We start from the raw sequence: 21,217 nt of genomic DNA on the forward strand, positions 1-21,217 counted from the left end.
GCGGACTGAAAGGTCCCAGATTCGATTCCGGTCAAGGGCATGTACCTTGGTTGCGGGCACATCCCCAGTAGGAGGTGTGCCGGAGGCAGCTGATCGATGTTTCTCTCTCATCGTTGCTTCTAACTCTATCTCTTTCCCTTCCTCTCTGTAAAAAAAATCAATAAAATATATTAAAAAAAATTTTTGGCTCTCAAAAGAAATTTCAATCGTTGTACTATTGATATTTGGCTCTGTTGACTAATGCGTTTGCCGACCACTGAAGAGTGTCCAGGCCGTCACACGCCCAGGGCTAGGAAGACAGGAGGGGTCACGTGGGCTGCGGAGGAAGAAGATCCAGCTCCTATTTGCTTGCCTTAGGAATGAATCCCACGAAACATGGGGACAGCCCCCCCCCCAAAGGAAAGCGTGACGCGTGTGCCCCGCCCCGGGCCCTACCTGGGGGAGGAATTCTCTCTCTTCAGGGTGTTGAGGTGGAAGAGCGAGGGCGCCAGGCACACGGCCAGGTTGGTGGGCGTCATCTGGTTGTCCTTCACCGCGGCCGTGACGTCGCTCAGGAAGTACAGCAGCGTCTGCAGCACCTCCCGGTTCTCGTCGGGCAGCAGCATAATGGCAGCCTTGATGGCCTGGAGGCGCTGGTCCTTGGGCACATCTGCACAACACCAGCATTTCCCCCGTCAGCTCAGCCGCTTTCCATGGGCATCGCAAGGAAATGTCCCAAAGCAAACAGCTCAGCATCAAAGCCCTCGGCCAGCCCTGAACAAGCACTCGCAGAGAGTGTACTCGAGGTTAATATGGAAGAAATTAGGGCCGCACCAGCGTCACTCCCCTCAAGTATTTCCTGCCGGCGGAGGAGGGGAGATGTTTGAAACACCCACCAGGCCCACAGACGCCTAAGCCCACCTCCGAGTTCAGCTCCCGACGAGGCCTGTTTGTTCAGTTTACGGAACACTTTTTATTTCCAAGCACTTCTTAGAAATCCCTAATTTCTCATTCTCCATTTCTGAAAACAATCTGCGCTTATACTTTGGTGCAGTGTCAATAAAACACCTTATCTAAGGTATGTGTCAGAGGGTAAGAACGGAGGTTTCTCCGTCTTTCCTATAAAATGTTCTGGATCTCCGGGGACTTGCACCCTTGTAACTGAGCGGCTCATTCTTGAAGTAGAAAAAGGAAGCTGCTCAAATATTCAGTCATTTAAACGACAGACATCTCTGACCAGCGATTTCTTTTAAGCGTTAGAAAGCCTACCGAGAGGCTATGATAAAAACACCCGCTGGGGAACGAGGCCCGTAAACTAGTACACATGTAGAAAATGCTGGACCCAGCCTTCAGGCCTCCTTTTCCAGGCCAATCTTTCTTTTAAAAAGGCACGTGGTGGAAAAACCAAGTCACTCCAACGCAGCGCCATAGGACAAACTGATTAAACAGCTCCATGGTTACAATACATAACAAATACCTTGGTGGGGAAAATGTGACCTGTGTTTTCATAAAACCTGAAAGGATGAAACAAATAATGAAATAACCCAGACCAGCTCCATTTCTCATAAAATAGAGTCCAATGCGCCAGCTCAAGACGATGTGAACGCTAAGAGGAGCTGCTTTCAAATGACATGGCTGGACTACGACACGGAGCCAGGAAAAACACAGGGCTGTGAAAGCCATAATCCCCATCTGCATCATTCATTTAGATAACTGTTTGCTTTAAGCTTTACTTAAAAGTGCGAGGGGCATGGGTATTGTTTTCCCAAGTATTTCTGGCAGAAGCCGAGAAGAAGAACAGAAAAGGATTATTTATTCATTGAACATCAAGATAAAACACACAGACACCTGGGAAATTTTAAACACAACAGGTCCTGCTGGAGGGATGTGAGGCAGTTGAAATTTCCATACAGAAGGTGGAGAGAGAGAGAGAGAGAGAGAGAGATCTTGGTACCTGCCCTTTTAAGCTTCTTAGGCAACCCTGTTCTAGAAACTAATGGAAGACTGAGCTCCGGGATCAGAAGGTAAAAATGTACAATTGCTTCAATAACGAGAGAATGATGACATTCCATAAGGTATACAGAAACCCGTTCCACAAACGAGGAGGCCAGGAAGAAATTGATGATGTGTATTTCCAAGAGGCCATCAGGTGGGTCCAAAAGCATGACATCAAAGGAAGCCAGAGGTGCCTGGCTGGTGTAGCTCAGCGGCTGAGCACTGAACCAGGAACCAAGAGGCCACCAGTTTGATTCTGGGTCAGGGCACATGCCCGGGTTGCAGGCTCGATCCCCTATGGGGGCGTGTGCAGGAGGCAGCCGGTCAATGATTCTCTCTCATCATTGATGTTTCTATCTCCCTCTAAAAAAAAAAAAATCAATAAAATATTTTTTAAAAATTCAAGAGAATGCATATAAAAATCTGAAGTCATGGTTTCTCTTTTTTATTTTTAAAAAAATATATTTTATTGATTTTTTACAGAGAGGAAGGGAGAGGGATAGAGAGTCAGAAACAATGATGAGAGAGAAATATCGATCAGCTGCCTCCTGTACACCTCCTACTGGGGACGTGCCCGCAACCAAGGCACATGCCCTTGACTGGAATTGAACCTGGGACCCTTCAGACCGCAGGCCAACGCTCTATCCACTGCGCCAAACCGGTTAGGGCTGGTTTCTCTTTTTTTAAAAAAAAAGGAAGCTAGAGGTTTCAGTTGGCCCCATTTCTTCCCACCTCCCAACAGGGTTAAGATCCAAGAACGACTTACATTGGTAGATCTGCAGGAAGGTTTCCGAGAGTTTGTTCGTCATCAGTGGCTCCGGAAGATCTCGAAAATACTGCTTCAACATGTCGGCCACGTCATAGGCAGACTGCCCCTCGTAGTTGACACAATCGATGGCACTTTCATTCATCTGGCGCAGGGCCTGGATCCGGGATTTCACACCCGATTTCCTGAAGAGCCCAACCTGTTGGAAGAAAACCATGAAGGGTCGAGATGGAAGCAACATCTTCACGACAGAACTCGAAAGGGAAGCATGCACCCGAGCTCCCACGGTCACGTGGGACCTGCAGCGGCCGGCGGCTCTCACCTGATCCAAACAATGGTTGCGGAGGTAGCGCATGGCCTGCTGGATGCTCTGGGGCAGGGGCTGACCCGAGCGCTGCACGTTGACGGTCAGAGGGACGCCAAACACATTCCGGTCCTTGTAGTCCGGAACCTTGATCCTTTTCATGAACTTGGGCACAGCCCTATTTAAAGAACATTGGCGGGGAGGTGAGATGTTTACTCGTCTGCCTGCTCTAGTCCAACTCCGCAGGTAAACCCTGTGTGGGCCCTAGGTGGGTGCCATGAAGGTGGCTATTTAAACGTAAATGAAATAAAATTAGAAAATCAGGTCCTCAGTTGTACTAGCCACATTTCAAGCACTCACTAGCCGTCTGTGGCCAGCAGCGACCCTACTGGACTGTGCAAATTTAGAACATTTCCGCCATCCCAGACAGTTAGTTCCACTGGAGGTGCGGGGAGAGGTCTCCCAGGAGTGGGGCTGTGAGGCCAGCCAGCCTTCCTCAGCTGGGGAGTCTCCTTCCACTGTGAACACTGAGAATTGGGTCTATATTATTATTATTATTTTAAATATGTATTTTATTGATTTTTACAGAGAGGAAGGGAGAGGAATAGAGAGTTAGAAACATGGATGAGAGAGAAACATCGATCAGCTGCCTCCTGCACACCTCCTACTGGGGATGTGCCCACCACCAAGGTACATGCCCTTGACCGGAATCGATCCTGGGACCCTTCAGTCTGCAGGCCGATGCTCTATCCACTGAGCCAAACCGGTTAGGGCTATACTATTATTTTTTTAATTGATTTTTTTTTTTTTTTTTTTAGAGAGAGGGAGGGAGGGAGAGAAAAACACCGATTTATTGTTCCACTTATTTCTGCATTCACTGGCTGATTCTTGTATGTGCCCTGACTGGGGATCGAACCCGTACGCTTGGTGTATTGGGATGATGCTCTAACCAACTGAACTACCTGGCCAGGGGCGCACTGACATCCTTAAGGGAACTGACGGGCTTCCTTAGCAAATGGCGGCATGGGAGGAAACAGAGGGAGAAGACACCCTGCCAGACCCTCCTTAGGTGCCTCATGACAGAGTCTGAAAAACAAGTTCCTCTTTGTTGTGAAAATGGACAAGAACAATTCCTAAGTTCTTCTGTATGAGGACCAAAGTGTTCAGGGTCAAAAGGGTCAGCCCAGCTGGTGTGGCTCAGTGGTCGACCCATGAACCAGGAGGTCACGGTTCAATTCTCAGGCAGGGCACACGCCCAGGTTGCAGGCTCAATCCCCACTTGGGGGTGGGCCAGAGGCAGCTGGTCAATGATTCTCTCTCATCATTGATGTTTCTATCTCTCTCTTTCTTCGTCTCTGAAATCAATAAAATAAAATAAAAAGAAAGAGGAAAAAAAAAAAGGATCAGGTAAGGCTGGGTGACGGAAACAGCAGAGACATGATGCTGGTCAAACACAGGGACACCAGCTCCAGAGCTCAACAATGGGGCCACGCTAAAGACCAGACGTCAAAGCCACTCTCCAGCTGCCGAGCTGGAGGGCATAACGTCTTCAGGTGCCTGAGGAAGATGGACAAGAACAAGGAGGGTTTTGTGGCCCGGTCCCCGCTCCCCGGAGTCCTGAAAGCAGGTCCGCCCCGCAGTATCTGCCACAGCAGGAAACCCATGTCATGCCTTTGACGCTGTCAAGCTCTACAAACGACCTCTGTGAACGAGACACGCAAGGGCCAGGACTAACAGGAAAAGAATTTTGTGTCGAATTTCTCCCTGCTCCGGGGATCCCACAAGGCGAGGCTTTTACATTGGGTCTTGACTCACTGGAAAAACTGACCAGAACTCAAGAAGCATTATGGACTTTCAGATTCTTGAGGGTTTGGTGGGAAGGGGGTGGACAGCTCAGAAGCGAGAATGTGAAATATGCAGTTTTAAATAGCCAGCGGGGAAATGGGACTCTCCGCCCAGAGGCACACGGCGGGAGACGCACCGCCTTGACTTCTGGGTGCTTACCAACAGCCACAACACGGTACTGTTTATAGCTGCAGGAGCGGCAAAGCCGAGACGCAGGGCCAAATTTGTATTTCCATACAGTTAAGTATACGGGATCACGGCGAGGGGTGTGCATAATACTGGCTTTGTCGGGGGACCGGAGCCCCGCAGCGGAATGTGCCGAGAACACATTACGATCTCCGCCGAGAATCTGAAGCATGTGGGGATAAACCGGTCAATACTTATTTCTGTCATTCAGAACAAACAACTCCTGTATTTAGCAAGGCTCCCATAATAACAGCCTTTGAACAGGAGGCGCTTTGATGCTGAAGTTAAACTCACTACGAGTCCCGAGAGGGGAGCCGGTTCCGCTGCTCGGCTGACTCACGGGCAACTCCGCCTCGCCGCGGCACGCCCCATGAAAACGGGCTGCTCCTCGTTTGTAGCAGAAACAGTAGTTGTGCAATCGGATAACAAACACGCGGATGAGTGAGAACTGCTTACGAATACCCAGCTGACACTGTGGAATGCGCTGGGATGTCAATCTAGGGACACGTCTCTATTTTGCTCGGAGAGGAAAGAAGTTAAGATGTAGGTATTAGGTCATAGCCGTGACCCATCCAGCCCAACAGTTATATACCTGAGGGGCAATATTTTCACACGTAATTATGGCTAGTCCGTGTGATAAATTTTATGTTCACATATATTTTACTCTGTAATATTTTAGATTTATCACCATGTAAGGGTATTTGTTGGAAAAGACAGAAAATCTTTAGCACAGGCAGATTTCTGAGTGGTGCTGTGAACAGTCTCATCAAACATGCTATCCAGAAGCATACAACCGGGTATCAAAGCCAAGCAGTGTACCTCAAGCATTTTAAAGTCAGTCTCACAGCATCATCTAAACTACATTTTTCCGCTGGGCCTGTGTGGGTCAGTGGCTGAGCGTCGACCCATGAACAGGAGGTCACGGTTCGATTCCCAGGCAGGGCACATGCCCAGGTGGCAGGCTCGATCCCCACTTGGGGGTGGGCCAAGAGGCAGCCGATCAATGATTTTCTCTCATCACTGATGTCTCTATCTTTCTCCTTTCCCCTTCCTCTCTGAAATCAATAAACATATTTTTAAATGACTTTTTTTCCTTCCTTCTTTCCAAAATCAGGTACTGCACATATATTTACCTGCGATGGGTTACTCCTACCTCTCGGAAGGAGGGGCCTGCACAATTCAATGGAGGAGAGATGCCTTCTCGCCCCATCCACTGGCAATTTGTCACTGGGAGAGCCGAAAACTCAACCAACCAACCCTGCTGGCAAGTCCCTACAGCTCACGTAGCATCCAATGCGGCCGCAACAAGGCAGAGAGTGACTGCGTTGGGATGGCTGGCTAAAGGTATTAAAACGCTTACCAGCTGAAACCATGCTTGTTCGAAGGCGTGTATTTCTCCAGCAGGGCCGTCAGCTTCAGGAGCGAGTACTTCTGCAGCAGGTTCATCTGGGCCACAGACTGGCAGTTAATCTGCAGTGACACCGAGTTTAAGCTGGGCCGGTGAGAGCTCTGGAAACTGTGCCACCGCAGCCGGTGCCTGCGGGAGGAGAGCGGGGAGTCGGTCCAAGGCGCTCGCAGAGGCAGCCACCCAGCAGCAGCAGGCTGCCCCGCGGGCTTCGTGTCCAGGGAACTGACAGGACTCAGCTTCGGAAATAGCACAACACCTACCGCCTTCCCCACTTTGAAGTGTACGGCTCAGGGGCGTTCAATACCCTCACATGGTTGCACAACCACCACCACCCTCCATCCAGGGAACCTGTACTGCATCTTCCCCGACCGCAAGTCCACTCCCATTAGACAATATCCCTTTTCTTTGGGGGATGTTAGCATTTCCTGGTCTGCCTGCCCCTTCCTTCGGCACATCCATGGCTACGCACGCCAGGCTTAAGTGATCCCATTTCCCCTCCACAACAAGCAGCAGCAGTCCCTCTGCGACTCCCCGTCCCCGATCCGGAGAGGGAACCAAAGCGCTTTACCTGTTGGACCTTGTCAGGGAGGCTCCAACCCCAGAATCCCTCCTCTCCGGGATGTCAGAGGGCTCTTCGGGTTCGTTCAGCGAGTTGCCTGTGCTGTCCAGGTCGCTGGGCGTGGCGCGGTCGTTGTCCACGTCCAGGTGTATCTGCTTGGGAGAGGACGGGCACGGAGAGACGGAGTCCAGGGCCGAGTCCGAGTCTCCCTCGTCCGAGAACTTCTCCGACCACTGGTTGACTATCCTCTGCATCCCGTTCACGTGGTAGAGGATGTCGTCCAGCTCGGGGAAGATGTCCTCGCTCTCCAGGTCCGCCAGGTCCCCCGCGCTGGAGTACAGGATGGAGCCCGGCACGTTGTCGTAGATGCTCAGGCGGCTGCTCATGGAACTGGACGAGTTGCGTCTCTTCAGCTCCTTGGGGCTGTCGCCGCTGTTCTCCCTCCTCAGGCTGATGTGGCCCGGGCCGTGGAAGCTTCCCGTCCTCCAGTTCACGGAGCTGCCGTTCCCCGAGGGGGAGAAACTGCCGTTGGAGAGGGCCTTGGGGAAAGTGCCGGGCTTGTGATCTTCTGGGATGTAGAACACCGTGTCCTCGGGGTACCGCTCGCGGTTCCTGAAGTTCTGCTCCGCCACGTTGGTGAAGGCGGACTGGCTGAAGGGGTCGAAGCCCTCCAGGTACATGCCCACCCGCTTGTTGCAGGCGCTGAGGCTCCGGGTCCGGGTGACGGGGCTGGGCGTGCTGACGGCGCTGCTGGTCTCGGACTGGCTGCTGCTGCTGCTGGTCTGCGTGGAGTTGGAGACGCTCCTCTTCCGGACCAGGGGCACGTTGATGTGGTTGCCGTTGAGCGCGGAGATCTCCACGCAGTTCAGCTGCTTGAGCTTGTCCTCGTCCATGCCCTCCTGCAGGACCGGCCCGCTGATGATCAGCCCCAGCTTGGAGGGCGCCTTGTGCTTGCCGTGCTGGGAGCCCTTGAGCTTCAGGCTCTCCATGCGCTTCAGCAGGCTGCGCGTCTTGGACTTGGCGGTCTTCTCGTGGCCCTTCAGGCTGAAGCTGAAGCTGGACAGCTCCTTGGGGGAGGGCAGGCTGCAGAAGGAGTCGTCGTGATTGCCCACGAAGGGGCCGGCCGAGGAGGAGCAGACGCTGAGGGCCGAGTTAGTCCGGGGTGTGGCCGTGTCCCCGCCGTGGGGCGCGTGGGCGGGGAGGCTGCCGGTGCTGCTGAGGCTGCGGACGGAGGCCACCTCCTGGCGCTCGCTGAAGTCCGTCAGCATGCTCTCGTGGCTCGGGGCGCCCTTCAGGTGGGGATCCTCTGGGGACCCCGGGACCGTGTCCTGCTTCGGAGAAAAGACATCAAACTCTTCCAGCCGGGACCACCTCTTGCTGTCCCTCTGGAATGTCCACTTGCCACTGATGGCACAGGGCTCATCCTCGTCCGAGTCCTCACTCTGAAAAGACAGAATGAAGCCATTGGTCCCTGGGACGGGCACACCGCAGGGAGCAGGACATGTGCTGAGGGCCAAGGGTCCGGGAGGCTGCTTATAACAGGGTTGACACTGCCCGTCCCCCCTCCCCCTTCCCTGATCTCTTTATATTATTATTTTTTAAAAAGAACAACTATGTATGTAAAGAATATCACAGGAAAAAGCCTGACCAAGTGCTTGAAATGAAATAAGAGTCATGTGCCCAGCTGGCATGGCTGAGTGGTTGAGCGTTGGCCTTTGAACCAGGAGGTCATGGTTCGATTCCTGGTCAGGGCACATGCGCGGATTGCGGGCTCAATCCCCCGTGTGGGGCGTGCAGGAGGCAGCTGATCAATGATTCTCTCTCATCATTGATGTTTCTATTTCTCTCCCTTTCCCGTCCTCTCTGAAATCAGTAAAAATACATTAAAAAAAAAAGAGAGAGAGAGAAAGAAGTCATTTTATTTAAAACTGGGGGCTATTGGCTGTTCTTTAACTGCTCACAGGACCCTTCTGAGGTCTGTGGAAATCCCAGGCATGCGAAATATTTCGAGCTGGAGTCAGCAGCGGGTAGGACTCCCTCTGCTCCGCCCTCAGTGCTGCTGTCTGTTGATAGTGTGTGTTTATATTCCCTTTTGCAAGTAAAACGGTAGTTTTCAACACGAAGAAGCGTGGTGACTGAAGTCTCCAGCCACCCTACAAGGCCACAAGCAATCCTAACAGACTAACAGAGACACCAGGCGAGGGAAGCCACTGCATTTCCGCTTCAGTCCAATCCGTTTCCCTCTTAACCTGTTCTTTTCCATTCCCTCCCCTGCCAGACAGCGGGGCTAGAGCTAAGCCAAAAGTGTCCTGTGAAGTTTCAACCTCAGGCCCGCTCAGGGCCATTTAACAGGCTTCCCAAATAGCCAGGCCTGACAATATGTAACATTCACAAACGCTGAGTAACATCTTTGCTGATTATGCTGGACTCATGGGGACTCCGGGTTGTGCCGTACGTAACGCAAGCTGCTGCATCTGAGCCTTTCAGGAGAAATGTCAAAAGGCACGCATGATTCAGTATGATGCCTATCTTTCCCACCGGTGTGGGAAATTCCACGTGACCCACGTTTCACAGGACAATGAGTCAAGAGCATTAAATGCGGACTTGTTGGCTCTTCTCCACGGCTCAGTGGGTACTGAGGTTCCAGTCCGTTTGTTTCAAAGGTTTAGCTCCCCCAGGAAGGCAACTTGTTGCAGGTCAGGGCCTCCAGGATAATTAAAATGCGCGCTCTGAACGGTCAGAAGTATGTTCTTTGACCAAACTTACTCCTGTTTACTCTAATTTGTGACACTCACTCCCAGTACTACGCCCACTTCTTCTCCTAAGATCTCATAAAAGGGCCTCACATTTCAGACCTGGAAGAAAAATACCGCCTGACTCAGTTATGTGCCACCATTTGACCAGAATGTGTGGGATTTCCTGCCCTCCCTTCTCTCCCGATTCCTTTCCTCCCTCCAACACTCTTAACATTCTTTACTATCCCACAACCCAGCCTTCACTCAAATCTCTGCAGCTTCGAAACATATTGTTATACATGGGAGCTAGCTGTAATTTCTGCAGGGAGCAATGCAGTCTACCAGATGCCTTCAGCCCCATCCCTTTAATATGGAGTAGGCACTAAGCTAATGAGGCAGAATAGATGATTTTTTCAGATCAAAAACAATAGGAAAACTCAGAGATACAGAGGAGAGACTGGTGGCTGCCAGAGGTAGGGGGTTGGGTGAAATGGGTGAAGGGGGGTTAAAAAGTACAAATTTCCAGTTATAAATCAACTAGAGGCCCAGTGCACGAAATTCCCTCAGCCCAGCCTGCACCCTCTCCAATCGGGGGCCCCTTGGGGGATGTCCAACTGCCGGTTTAGGCAGGGATCGGGCCTAAACCGGCAGTCGGACATCCCTCTCGCAATCTGGAACTGCTGGCTCCTAGACACTCACCTGCCTGCCCGCCTGATGGCCCCTAACTGCTCTCCCCCCACTGCTGGCCTGATCTCACCCTCAACTTCCCTCCCCTGCCGGCCTGGTTGCCCTCAACTGCCCTCCCCTGCCGGCCTGATTACCCCTAACTGCCTCTGCCTGCCTGATCGCCCCTAACTGCCCTCCCCTGCCAGCCTGATCTCACCCCCAATTGCCCTCCCCTGCCGGCCTCATCTCGCCCCCAGTGGCCCTCCCCTGTTGGCCTGATCACTCCTAACTGCCTCTGCCTTGGCCCCCACCACCATGGCTTTGTCCGGAAGGAAGTCAGACATCCAGAAGATGGTCAGTCGACCCGGTCTAATTAGCACATTACCCTTTTATTAGTATAGATAAGTCCTGGGGATGTAATGTATAGCACGGTGACTCTAGGAAACAATATCGTATTGCAGATTTGAAAGTTGCTAAGAGAGTAGATCTTAAAGTTCTCATCACAAGAAAAAAAATGGCAACTATGTGTGGTCATCGATGTTTAACTAGACTTATTGTGGGGAATCACCCTGTAATACATACAAATATCCAATTATTATACTGTGCGCCTTAAATTAATATAGTGTTGTACATAAATTACATCTCAATTTAAAAATACAGCAGGGAAAACACAATTTATCGGCTGCCTGCTGCTAGTGGTCTAAATTACATAAAGCTACAGTCTTTGGTACACTCGACTGGTTTACAACATTAAAAATGTCCATGTTTTGGAGAATGAGGAAGTAAGACTTCATGCACAAAAACCAATTACAAAACACATAATCGAGTTTCCGGTCTGGCCCCTTCCTCCCGTCCTATGATACCATTTAGATACTCACTCTTTTCCGATGAGGACTGATTTCCAGTTTCATCACCGCACATTTGTTTAAAGTGTTTAGACGCCTACAGAGCAAAGAGATAATGTTAGCAAAGACAGGACACCACTGGTGGGTGGATACATTCCACCCCCCCCCCAAACAGTTGACATGATTAATGAGATTCTTTGAATCCATTAATATCTATAATTTAGAAGAGTATTAGAAAGTTCTTTAAAAAGTGAGTAGCTTCACAATATCTCTCTATTTCTTAAGTTTTTTCACTTAATTTGACTATTATACTAGCACAGTGAAATGGCACACTGCTCTGGAAGGTGCTGGCAGGTGCTTCTTCCTCTTCATGGAACCAACAACTCTCAGGGACCCCTCGCCTGAGCCGTGGGGCAGCTCCACCAGGTAATTGCCTGTGACGTCTCCTTTCATAGAAACAGTCACAGCAACAGGAAACCAAGCAGAGCTGTTGGTAAACACTATGTTGTATCTCAAGTAAAAATTCACGTACAAAAATAAAACCGTCTCCAACCAATAATCATCTTAGGCATCCTGTTTAAAAACTAGCGAGTTCTTACACCAAAAGGAAATCCAAGCCCTCTTTAATGCCCTATTCTTTTTACAACTTCCTGTTTTAGGATAGTATAATGTTTGGTTATAGTTATAGCAATAGTGCAAATGATTATTTAAAAATTCCTATACTGAGGCTTCAAGGATCAAAATCTTACAGAGTCCAGCGCTTGTAGACTTAAAATGTTCTTGAGAGTGGTGATGATTCTCTCATAAGTATCAAGTTTGGTAACGACGAAAAGTGATAATCATGGAACTACTCATTTTTTTAAGTGCTTGGAGCAGATGCTGCTTCCGAACAGGAGTCATATTGTAGCTGAATATTTCTTTTACCCCTGCCAAACAGTAATGTTAAACTTAGGGATATAACATAGTTTCATTGGAAATGAAATAGTTAAAGAAAAAAACACACCTCACTGACAAATTATGAAGTAACTGCAGAAAGAAACCCTTTGCACACACAGGAATAAATGATATGCAAAACCCATCAGGCCTCAATTCTTTCTAGCATCTTCCAGGCGATCATCACTTAGTCTTCCTCGAATGAACCTTCTGCAGTTTTGCACCATCAGTCTTCCAGTTTTGCTCCAACTGCAATTCTTTCGTTTTCATAGGACGCCAGCATTTAACTCACACAAATTCAAACTGACCATGAGGCCTCTTCCAGGCTTCACATTTCTAGTCCTGCTCTTGCAACTGGTCTAGCAGTTTTGACACACAGGAGAAGAGATAGTGTTTTTGCCTGCTGATAAGACTGCCTTTGATTTCACAGGTTATGTGGTAGCCTGTTTAGAGAATAAACAAAGATAACCCAGAGCACCTATGTTCAGGGAAATTCTCTTGGTTGATGGGAAGGGCAAGAAAATAAGCAGCCGAGAAAACTTAATAAACCAGAAAAGTAGCAGATTTTCAAACAAGTGCACGGAAGGTCCCTCTCTCTGAGGGGCATCAGTACTCAGAGGACTTGAACCCACAGTGTTTTTTAGTTTTAAAATGTTTTCAAGACTTAAAAAGAGTCCGGACTGGTTACAGGCCGTCTTAGGCCTGGGTTTCATTAATCACACCTGTAACCAAATATCCACTTGACTTCATTTGGGCTTTACTGGTTGAATAGTGTTTATAACCAGGTTTACTGGGCATGGAGGCCTCTGGGGGTGTCAGAGAGGCTGATTTCACAAACTCTAGATGGAGTCAAACAAAGAAGACCCAGGAGGCCAGTTTTATAAAGGTCAATATTATCTTTTTCTGTTGGTAGTGCCGAACTAACGGCCTCTCGATTTGGAAGCCCAGAAGTTAATCCCTGGGTTTGTGGGGGTTCACTGTCCCCTAGCACCTCCAAAGGATGCCCACTGGTGGGACCTTACCCACTTAGAGATAACAGTTCCAGCTAGACCAGTTGGGGGCTCGCTCTGAGTCGGGCACTAAGCCTGTACCTCATATGTATTGTCCTCACCACAACCCTAAGGTATACATGTGATTGCTGAGCTTCACTTTATAGATGAGGAAATGGGGGCTTCGGTCACGAATCTTGTCCAAGGCCACAGGATTAAAACATGGTGGCCCTGGCACTTAAAAACAGTATCTTCCTTTTTTTTTTTTTTAAAAAAAATATATTTTTATTGATTTTAGAGAAAGAGGAAGGGAGAAGGGGATAGAGCCCGCAACCCGGGCATATGCCCTGACCGAGAACAGAACTGTGACCTCCTGGTTCATAGGCCAACGCTCAACCGCTGAGCCACACCTGCTGGGCAAAACCAGTGTCTGCTTCATCCCTTTTTTGTTGTTAGTCCTCACCTGAGGATATTTTTCCATTGATTTTTTTTTTTTTAAGAGAGAGAGTGGAAGAGAGGGAGAGAGATAGGGAGAGAGAGGAACATCGATGTGAGAGACACAGCAACTGTTTGCCTTCCACATGTGCCCAGACTAGGGCCCGGGATTGAGCCTGCAACCGAGATACATGCCCTTGACCAGAATTGAATCAGGACCCTTCAGTCCGTGGGCTGAGGTTCTATCCACTGAGCTAACTGGCTAGGGCTTCATTCCTTTCCAAAATAAATGCTAATCGTGATAACACATGGGAGCAGCTACTATCTGAAGTATGATTCCTCACATGAGTGGGCGAACAATGGTATTGCACCATCTGTCCAGAAACTGGTCGTTCCCACCCCCCGCGGGGCCCTCACAGGGCTCAGCTCCACAGGAATGTGTCAGTCTTATCTGCTGGGCAACTTGTACCCTGCTCTGAGGGGGGAGGGGGCTCGGGTGGGCCGGCAAAGGTTCAAGAGCTTTGCTGCAGGGAGCTTCAAGCACCCTGATAAAAGCAGAGCAGGTGGGCTTCTGGGCCTCTTACTCAAAAAGAAAACAGGGACAAGTACAAGAGAAGAGTGAGGAAAGAAGAAGAAAACAACTTTCCAAGACCGGACAAATAAAGATCGTTCCAATCCTGAAAGATAAGTGCAATTACTAAATGGAATTAGTGCAATTACTTGAAAAAAATCACTCGCTGCCCTCTTAATAAACCAGAAAAGTAGCAAAATGCAAACCTACTATACGGCAGGCTGCTTTATGTAGCTTAGGCATGTCAAGGGCTATTTCACAACGAAGTGCAGACTGAAGATGATGGTATGAATATCTATTATTTTTTTTAAAAAATTTAATTTTATTATTATTACTAGAGGCCCGGTGCACGAAATTCATGCACGGGTAGGGTCCCTAGGCCTGGCCAGCGATCAGGGCCGATCTGTGGGGCGATCGGGGGTCCCCCGCTGGCACCCTCCTTGGCTGGCCTGGGGGCTGGGGGTAGCTCCTGCATTGAGCGTCTGCCCCTGGTGGTCAGTGTGTGTCATAGCAACTGGTCATTCTGCTGTTAGGTTGATTTGCATATTAGGCTTTTATTATATAGGATTTTTAAATCCTCACCTAAGGATATTTACCCACTGATTTTTAGAGAGAATGGGAGAGGGAAAGACAGAGAAATATCCATGTGAGAAAAACACATCAATTGGTTGCCTCCTGCACACACCCTGACCAGGGCCCAGGCCAGGGAGGAGCCTGCAACTGTAGTACATGCCCTTGAGCAGAATCAAATCCAGGACCCTTTGTTCCACAGGCTGACACTCTATCCACTGAGCCAAACTGGCCAGGGCTGAATATCTATTTTTTTAAAAATATATCTTTATTGATTTCAGAGAGCAAGGGAAAGGGAGAGAGATGGAAACATCAGTGATGAGAGAGAATCATTGATTGGCTATCTCCTGCATGCCCCACACTGGGGATCGAGCCCGCAACCCGGGCATGTGCCTTGACCAGGAATCGAACCTGGGACCCTTCAGTTCACAGGCTGACACTCTATCCACAGAACCAAACCAGGTAGGGCATGAATATCTATCGATCATTATATGATGATCACCTTATTTACGTAATTCTTTGGAGTGTTTACAGGAGTCAACTCCAAAGGAAAACAGAAATATGGAATATTTTCCAGAAACTCAAGAGAGACAAAGACCATTCATAAACGGAATTCTAAGCACAGGTCACAGTCTGTACTACTGTCTTCAAGACTGTAACACCGAATGTGACTCCCATAATTTTGGCTTTATCATCAAGGCTGGATTAGACAGCAAAGCTTGCAAGACTGGGACAAAAGCCAATCTGTCCAAGGAAACAAATACATGGACCCCTTACCAGTGAGTAGAAGAACGTCAGTTAACACTCCAAATCCAAAAAAATGAGTAGTTCCATGATTATCACTTTTAGTCGTTACCAAACTTTATACTTAAGAGAGAATCATCAGCACTCCCAAGAACATTTTAAGCCTACAAGTCCCCTGCCCTAGTAGACTATGTTAAGAGATCAGCTCCTACCATATTGTTGACCAAAGGAGCTATAACATCTGCAAATGTAAGTGTACAAATGTTTACAATAAATCTTTAAACAGAACACTAGTGTGGACATGGGAACACTTGTAACACCTGTGTGTGTGTGTGTGTGTGTGTGTGTGTTGGGGGGGGATGGCAGGAAAGGAAAATCATGTAAGAATTATTATTATTATTATTATTTTTAAAAAATATATTTTATTGATTTTTTTACAGAGAGGAAGGGAGAGGGATAGAGAGCTAGAAACATTGATGAGAGAGAAACATCGACCAGCTGCCTCCTGCACACCCCCTACCGGGGATGTGCCCGCAACCAATGTACATGCCCTTGACCGGAATCGAACCTGGGACCTTTCAGTCCGCAGGCTGACGCTCTATCCACTGATCCAAACCGGTTTCGGCAAGAATTATTTTATTTAAAGTAAATTTAAAAACGTTTTATTTAAAGTAAAAATGTCCAATTAAATATTTAATATTTTTATTTAAAAATATTTTTTATTGATTTCAGAGAAGAAGGGAGAGATAGAAACATCAATGATGAGAGAGAATCATTATCAGCTGCCTCCTGCACGCCCCCTACTGGGGATGGAGCCCGCAACCCGGGCAAGTGCCCTTGACCGGCATCAAATCCGGGACCCTTCAGTCTGCAGGCCGAGGCTCTATCCACTGAGCCAAACCTGCTAGGGCTTAATATTTTATTAAAGCAAAACTTAAACTGAGTTTCTGTAATGATATTAACATCTGCTTTTAAAAGCAACTACTCAAAGCCCTGGCCAGTGTGGCTCAGTTGGTGGGAGCATCGTCCCATGTACCAAAAGGTTGTGGGTTTGATTCCTGGTAGGGCATATACCTAGGCTGAGGGTTCAATCCTGAGCCTGGTCAAGGTGTGTGAGGGAGGTAACTGATCATTGTTTCTCTCTTCCCTCCTCCCCCATTTCTCAAAAAAAAAAAAAAAAAAAAAAAAATCAATGAAAATGTTGTCCTCGGGTGAGAATTAAAAAATAAAATAAACTACTCAAACTATTCCCACGAGGCAAAATTTCACACCACACTACAGGTTCATGACTGCTGGCCCTGAGTTCCAAGGACCGAGAAGGAGATGGAAGCGGCCAATAGCAGATGAGATGAAAATAACACCATCAGTAAAACAAGCGTCTCCAGCTCTGCGGACAGCTCTGACCCTGCGGCGCATTTCAAAGGAAGATGCTCCGTCGTCCCTCGGGTGGCTCCCACCTCGCCTTCGGAAACGTTTGTTTAGGCTTCTTGAAGGAGTCCTTTTCCATGAAAGTCTATTTCTGTGAACATGTGAGCAACAGCCCTGGGTTTTCCATTATAAACAAGTTGATGGCTGTTACTGTGAATTCTTAAAAAAATTTTTTTAAATGAAAACCCAAGCTCCAGCCTTTCCCCTCGTGCTCCCGGCCGGGCATCAGATTTAAAGCACGGAGACAGCCAGGGCGGCCGGCATTCCCTTCCCACGTGCAGCCTGGGAGATGTTATTCTGTGCACAAGAGGAAACCGAAGCCAGGCAGGACACGCTGCAGAGTCCAGACACAGGTCAAGGCCCAGTTGTTTCGGCTTTTCACAAAATATCTAGGAGCACAGGTCTTTCCCTTTAAAGGAGGGCAGCTTCAATAAAGCACAGAGGATGCCCTTCCCCGCACAGCAGGGAAACGAAATTTCACATTGGTATTAAAAAAAAAAAGTATTCAAGAATCTAATCGTGACCCTTGGGCTGTAGTGCTGCAGTGATATATTTTGTTGTTGTTGATCCTCACCCGAGGATATTTTCCCCATTGATTTTGGGAGACAGTGGAAGGGAGGGGGAGAGACACAGAGAGAGAAGCATCAATATGAGAGAGACACATGGATTGGTTGTCTCCCACACTCCAACAGGGAAGGGATCAAGCCTGCAACAGAGGCATGTGCCCCTGACTAGTATAGAAACTGGGGTCTTTCAGTCCATAGGTCGCTCTAACCAATGGATGAAACTGGCTAGGGCTGCAGTGATATTATACACTGAGTGGGCAGATTATTATGATCTCTGAACGCATAATAATCTGGCCACTTAGTGTGTGTGTGTGTGTGTGTGTGTGTGTGTGTATATATATATATATATATATATATATATATATATATATATATATATATATTAGAGGCCCAGTGCATGAATTCGTTCATGGGTGGGGTCCAGCCAGCCTGGCCAGGGGGAGGGGACATGGGCAGTTGGCCGGCCTGCCTGCTGGTCGAACTCCTGGTCGAGGGGACAATTTGCATATTAGCCTTTTATTATACAGGATATACACTGAGTGGCCAGATTATTATGTGTTCAGAGATCATAATAATCTGGCCACTCAATGTGTATATATATATATAAAAAATATATATATATTTGTATTGATTTCAGAGAGGAAGAGGAAGAGAGAAATTGAAACATCAATGATGAGTATCACTGATCGGTTGCCTCCTGCATGCCCCACACTGGTGATGGAGCCCACAACCCGGGCATGTGCCCTGACCAGGAATCGAACCGTGACCTCCTGGTTCATAGGTCAATGCTCAACCACTGAGCTACGCCGGCCAGGCAGCAGTGATATTTTTATGGCCCAGGAATTCCTGAGCTGCTGCTGCTGTTCAGGGGCCCACTCACTAAGTGGCTTAAAACATATGAAATGGATGATGTGATGCAATGCGTAAATATTTCCTAGGACACATCATACGAGTGGCCTCACTTCTATGTGTTATCGCCAATGATGAATTGAAAATAAATTAATTCTGCCACGCGCTAAGCATGAAAACATCTGAAGAATGTCTGCAGTAGTTCCTATTCCAGATGCTGCCTCCCTCCCTCCCTCCCTCCTCACCTGCCCGGGTTCTTCATTCCAGAGCACATAGCTCTAACGCTGCACACTCAGTACGGGGCTTGGACCTCGGTTCTTTCTGAGCAGTCATTTGATTGGGTTTGGAAAGTGACAGCGTCTCTGTGGTTAATAGGGCTTTTTTCTTCTTCTTCTTTTTTTCTTAAACCATGAGAACTAGTCTATTCCATCCACCATTCTAAACACCCTCCCTATCTTTCTTTTAAAACCACTGCTTAAGTTAGCTGCTTCGGAAAGCGTTGTATTACATAAGAAAGGAAAAAATAATACTTTCTCAGAAATACCACTGCTTTCTTTGCCGACAAAGTGGAAATAAATATTGGATGCCATTCTATCTTAATAATGTTTTTCCAAGTTAAACTAAATACCCGACATTGAAAGAACATTTAATTTTACAATCGAGTCAGCATGTGAATTTTGTTTAGGTATCATTTTCTAGAATCCAGCCTTTATGGCGTATAGGTTTTGAGAAAAATGACGAAGCATGAATGACTTAAAATGAATGAAATGTCACGAAGTTTGGAAGGCTCATCAGTGTCCGTCATTGTCTGCTGTACGTCTTATTACTTTCGCTTTGATAACACCCAGCCTGAAGACCCACCAGCGCCACGAACAAGGATGCCTGACTCTTAAGTCACATTTCACATGCGTGCTCGTTTGCTGCCTGTCCACCGTAGGTGAAGGGCTGGGTTGAGTTATTTTCCAGCCGTTTTAACCCCATTGTTACTACTTTGTACCTGGAAAAGTGGAGCTGGTTCAGAGAGGCTTTCCTGGAATTCAAGCAATGGTCCTCCTGATACTAGTATGGAGAACCCCTCCTCCCTCCCCCCATGTACTCCTGCGAATGTGTTCTTTCCATCTAGTACACCAGCAGCTCTGACTTTGTGAGGGTACCTGGTTGGGCAGTGAGTCACATTGCCTTGTGAAAAAATCCTGTTCCAGGTTTCTGAGCCATCTGAAGTCAGCTGTTTGAGCAATCGTATGGTGCCGAATATGGAACAGTGCTATTTGAGTACCTCCTCGGGCAGTGCTGTTTTAATGGCAATACTACATAATAGAATTTTACTAACTTTAATGAAAAGGCCTATGATTTATAATGAAGCAAATCACTATACCCATTTGCTCATCCAAGACCTGACCTGATTAGTTAGAACAAAAGCAAACAAAACCATCTTGTATTGATAAGCACACTCTTCTTAAAAAAAAAAAAAAAAAGTGCTCACAGCATTTCCATTTACCTGCACAGAGCCTCAATGGCGTCTCTGTCCAAAAAGTCATGCTCTCTCTTGACCAAGGAAATATCAATAGGGAACAGGAGATCTGAAAAGACAAATACATAGAAAAATAAACACACATACATTAATTGAGCACCCTAGGTTCTTACCGAACTAGCCCAGTTTAGCAAGGTGTGGGGGAGGGAACACTCCAAAGGCCTTTGGAATACCTACTGTATGCAGAACAAACACCTCCTTCCCTGCCAGGTGCTGTGGGAGAAGAAAGCAACTTCAGACAATTCTGTATCCGCGGCCTAAAGGAGCTTAGGATCTAAAGTGGTCTGGAGACTCAGGTATCTCTTTTGGTCAAAGATAAGTGGCTCCCAAACACCCTTCCCACCTTTAAACAAGTCAGCAGGCTAGGGAGCCGCGCCATAAATTATAACTTAAGCTGGAATGAAGGCCAGAAGGATGCTCCCTTTTAATGTGGCTGGGTTTTTTGGTGTTGGTGCTGTTTTTCCATGTGTCTCTTTGTTCACATTTGACCAGGGAAGAGGTCATGGAAAACTGGGCCAAAGAAAGATAGAGAGAACAATGAATGGCAAGTGTGGTAAACCAAATCCAACCATTTGCAGGACATCAGAAGCTAAAGGGAATTCAGGACGTGCTATTTTTAAACACATATTAGCACTTCCACATGGCTTTTGAGGACTTAACAGGATTCTTCCTACAACAGAAGGCCAGCTGTAGAGCTGCTGCAGACCAACAGAGCCCCGAGTCCCTTCGTCTGTGGAGGAGTTCTAGCAGAACTGGAAAGCAGAGAGGGAGAAACAGTCCACCCAATGGAAGAAGTCACTCTCCTATCCCTTGTTGAAAAATACACCCCCCGCCCCCCCAAAGCCAAGAGTGGGGAGACCAGCAGCACCACCAGAAATGTACGTCCGCTCTGGAATTGCCATGAGAGAAAAGCACGTTATTCTCCCTCAGAGCCCCCGCCATAAGGGGGAATGATGGGCTTGCCCATGTATTACAGAACGCTTCGTGAGTAATTTATTTTCTAGAGATAACACTTAAGATACCTCTTTTTTTTTTTTTTTTCTTTTACAGTGTTGAAAACTAACAGAATGAGTGTTACAGTCGATTCTTTTTTCCTGAAGGCTGGAGTTGGATTACTTATACTGTTCCCTGAATGATAGATAACATAGGAAAACCAATGAAGTCGCTACAGCCCAAAGATTTATGAAGAAATATATGAAAGTTAGTATTGCGGGATTATATCTCATCATTAAATTGTAGGTCAAGTCTCTTCGGCAGATGATTAATGGCACCAATGTAAGTGGAAAGAAGAGAGGGGCTTACAGTGAGTGCAA

The 21,217-nt window shown here is 47.8% G+C and overlaps 1 protein-coding gene across 1 annotated transcript in view; it reads right to left on the reverse strand.

Annotated features, from left to right (window-relative positions):
* Positions 1–21,217, reverse strand: part of DLC1 (DLC1 Rho GTPase activating protein) — a 48,732-nt gene that overhangs the window by 8,141 nt on the left and 19,374 nt on the right. Inside the window, exons 3-9 of the mRNA XM_054720092.1 lie at positions 19,872–19,953; positions 11,322–11,385; positions 7,052–8,484; positions 6,436–6,612; positions 3,063–3,222; positions 2,741–2,939; positions 436–649 (exon numbers count right to left, since the gene is read on the reverse strand). Coding sequence (XP_054576067.1) covers positions 436–649; positions 2,741–2,939; positions 3,063–3,222; positions 6,436–6,612; positions 7,052–8,484; positions 11,322–11,385; positions 19,872–19,953 — 2,329 coding nt within the window. The remainder of the gene's footprint in view (positions 1–435; positions 650–2,740; positions 2,940–3,062; positions 3,223–6,435; positions 6,613–7,051; positions 8,485–11,321; positions 11,386–19,871; positions 19,954–21,217) is intronic.

Source organism: Eptesicus fuscus, chromosome 8, assembly GCF_027574615.1.
Source record: "Eptesicus fuscus isolate TK198812 chromosome 8, DD_ASM_mEF_20220401, whole genome shotgun sequence".
Taxonomy (NCBI): domain Eukaryota; kingdom Metazoa; phylum Chordata; class Mammalia; order Chiroptera; family Vespertilionidae; genus Eptesicus; species Eptesicus fuscus.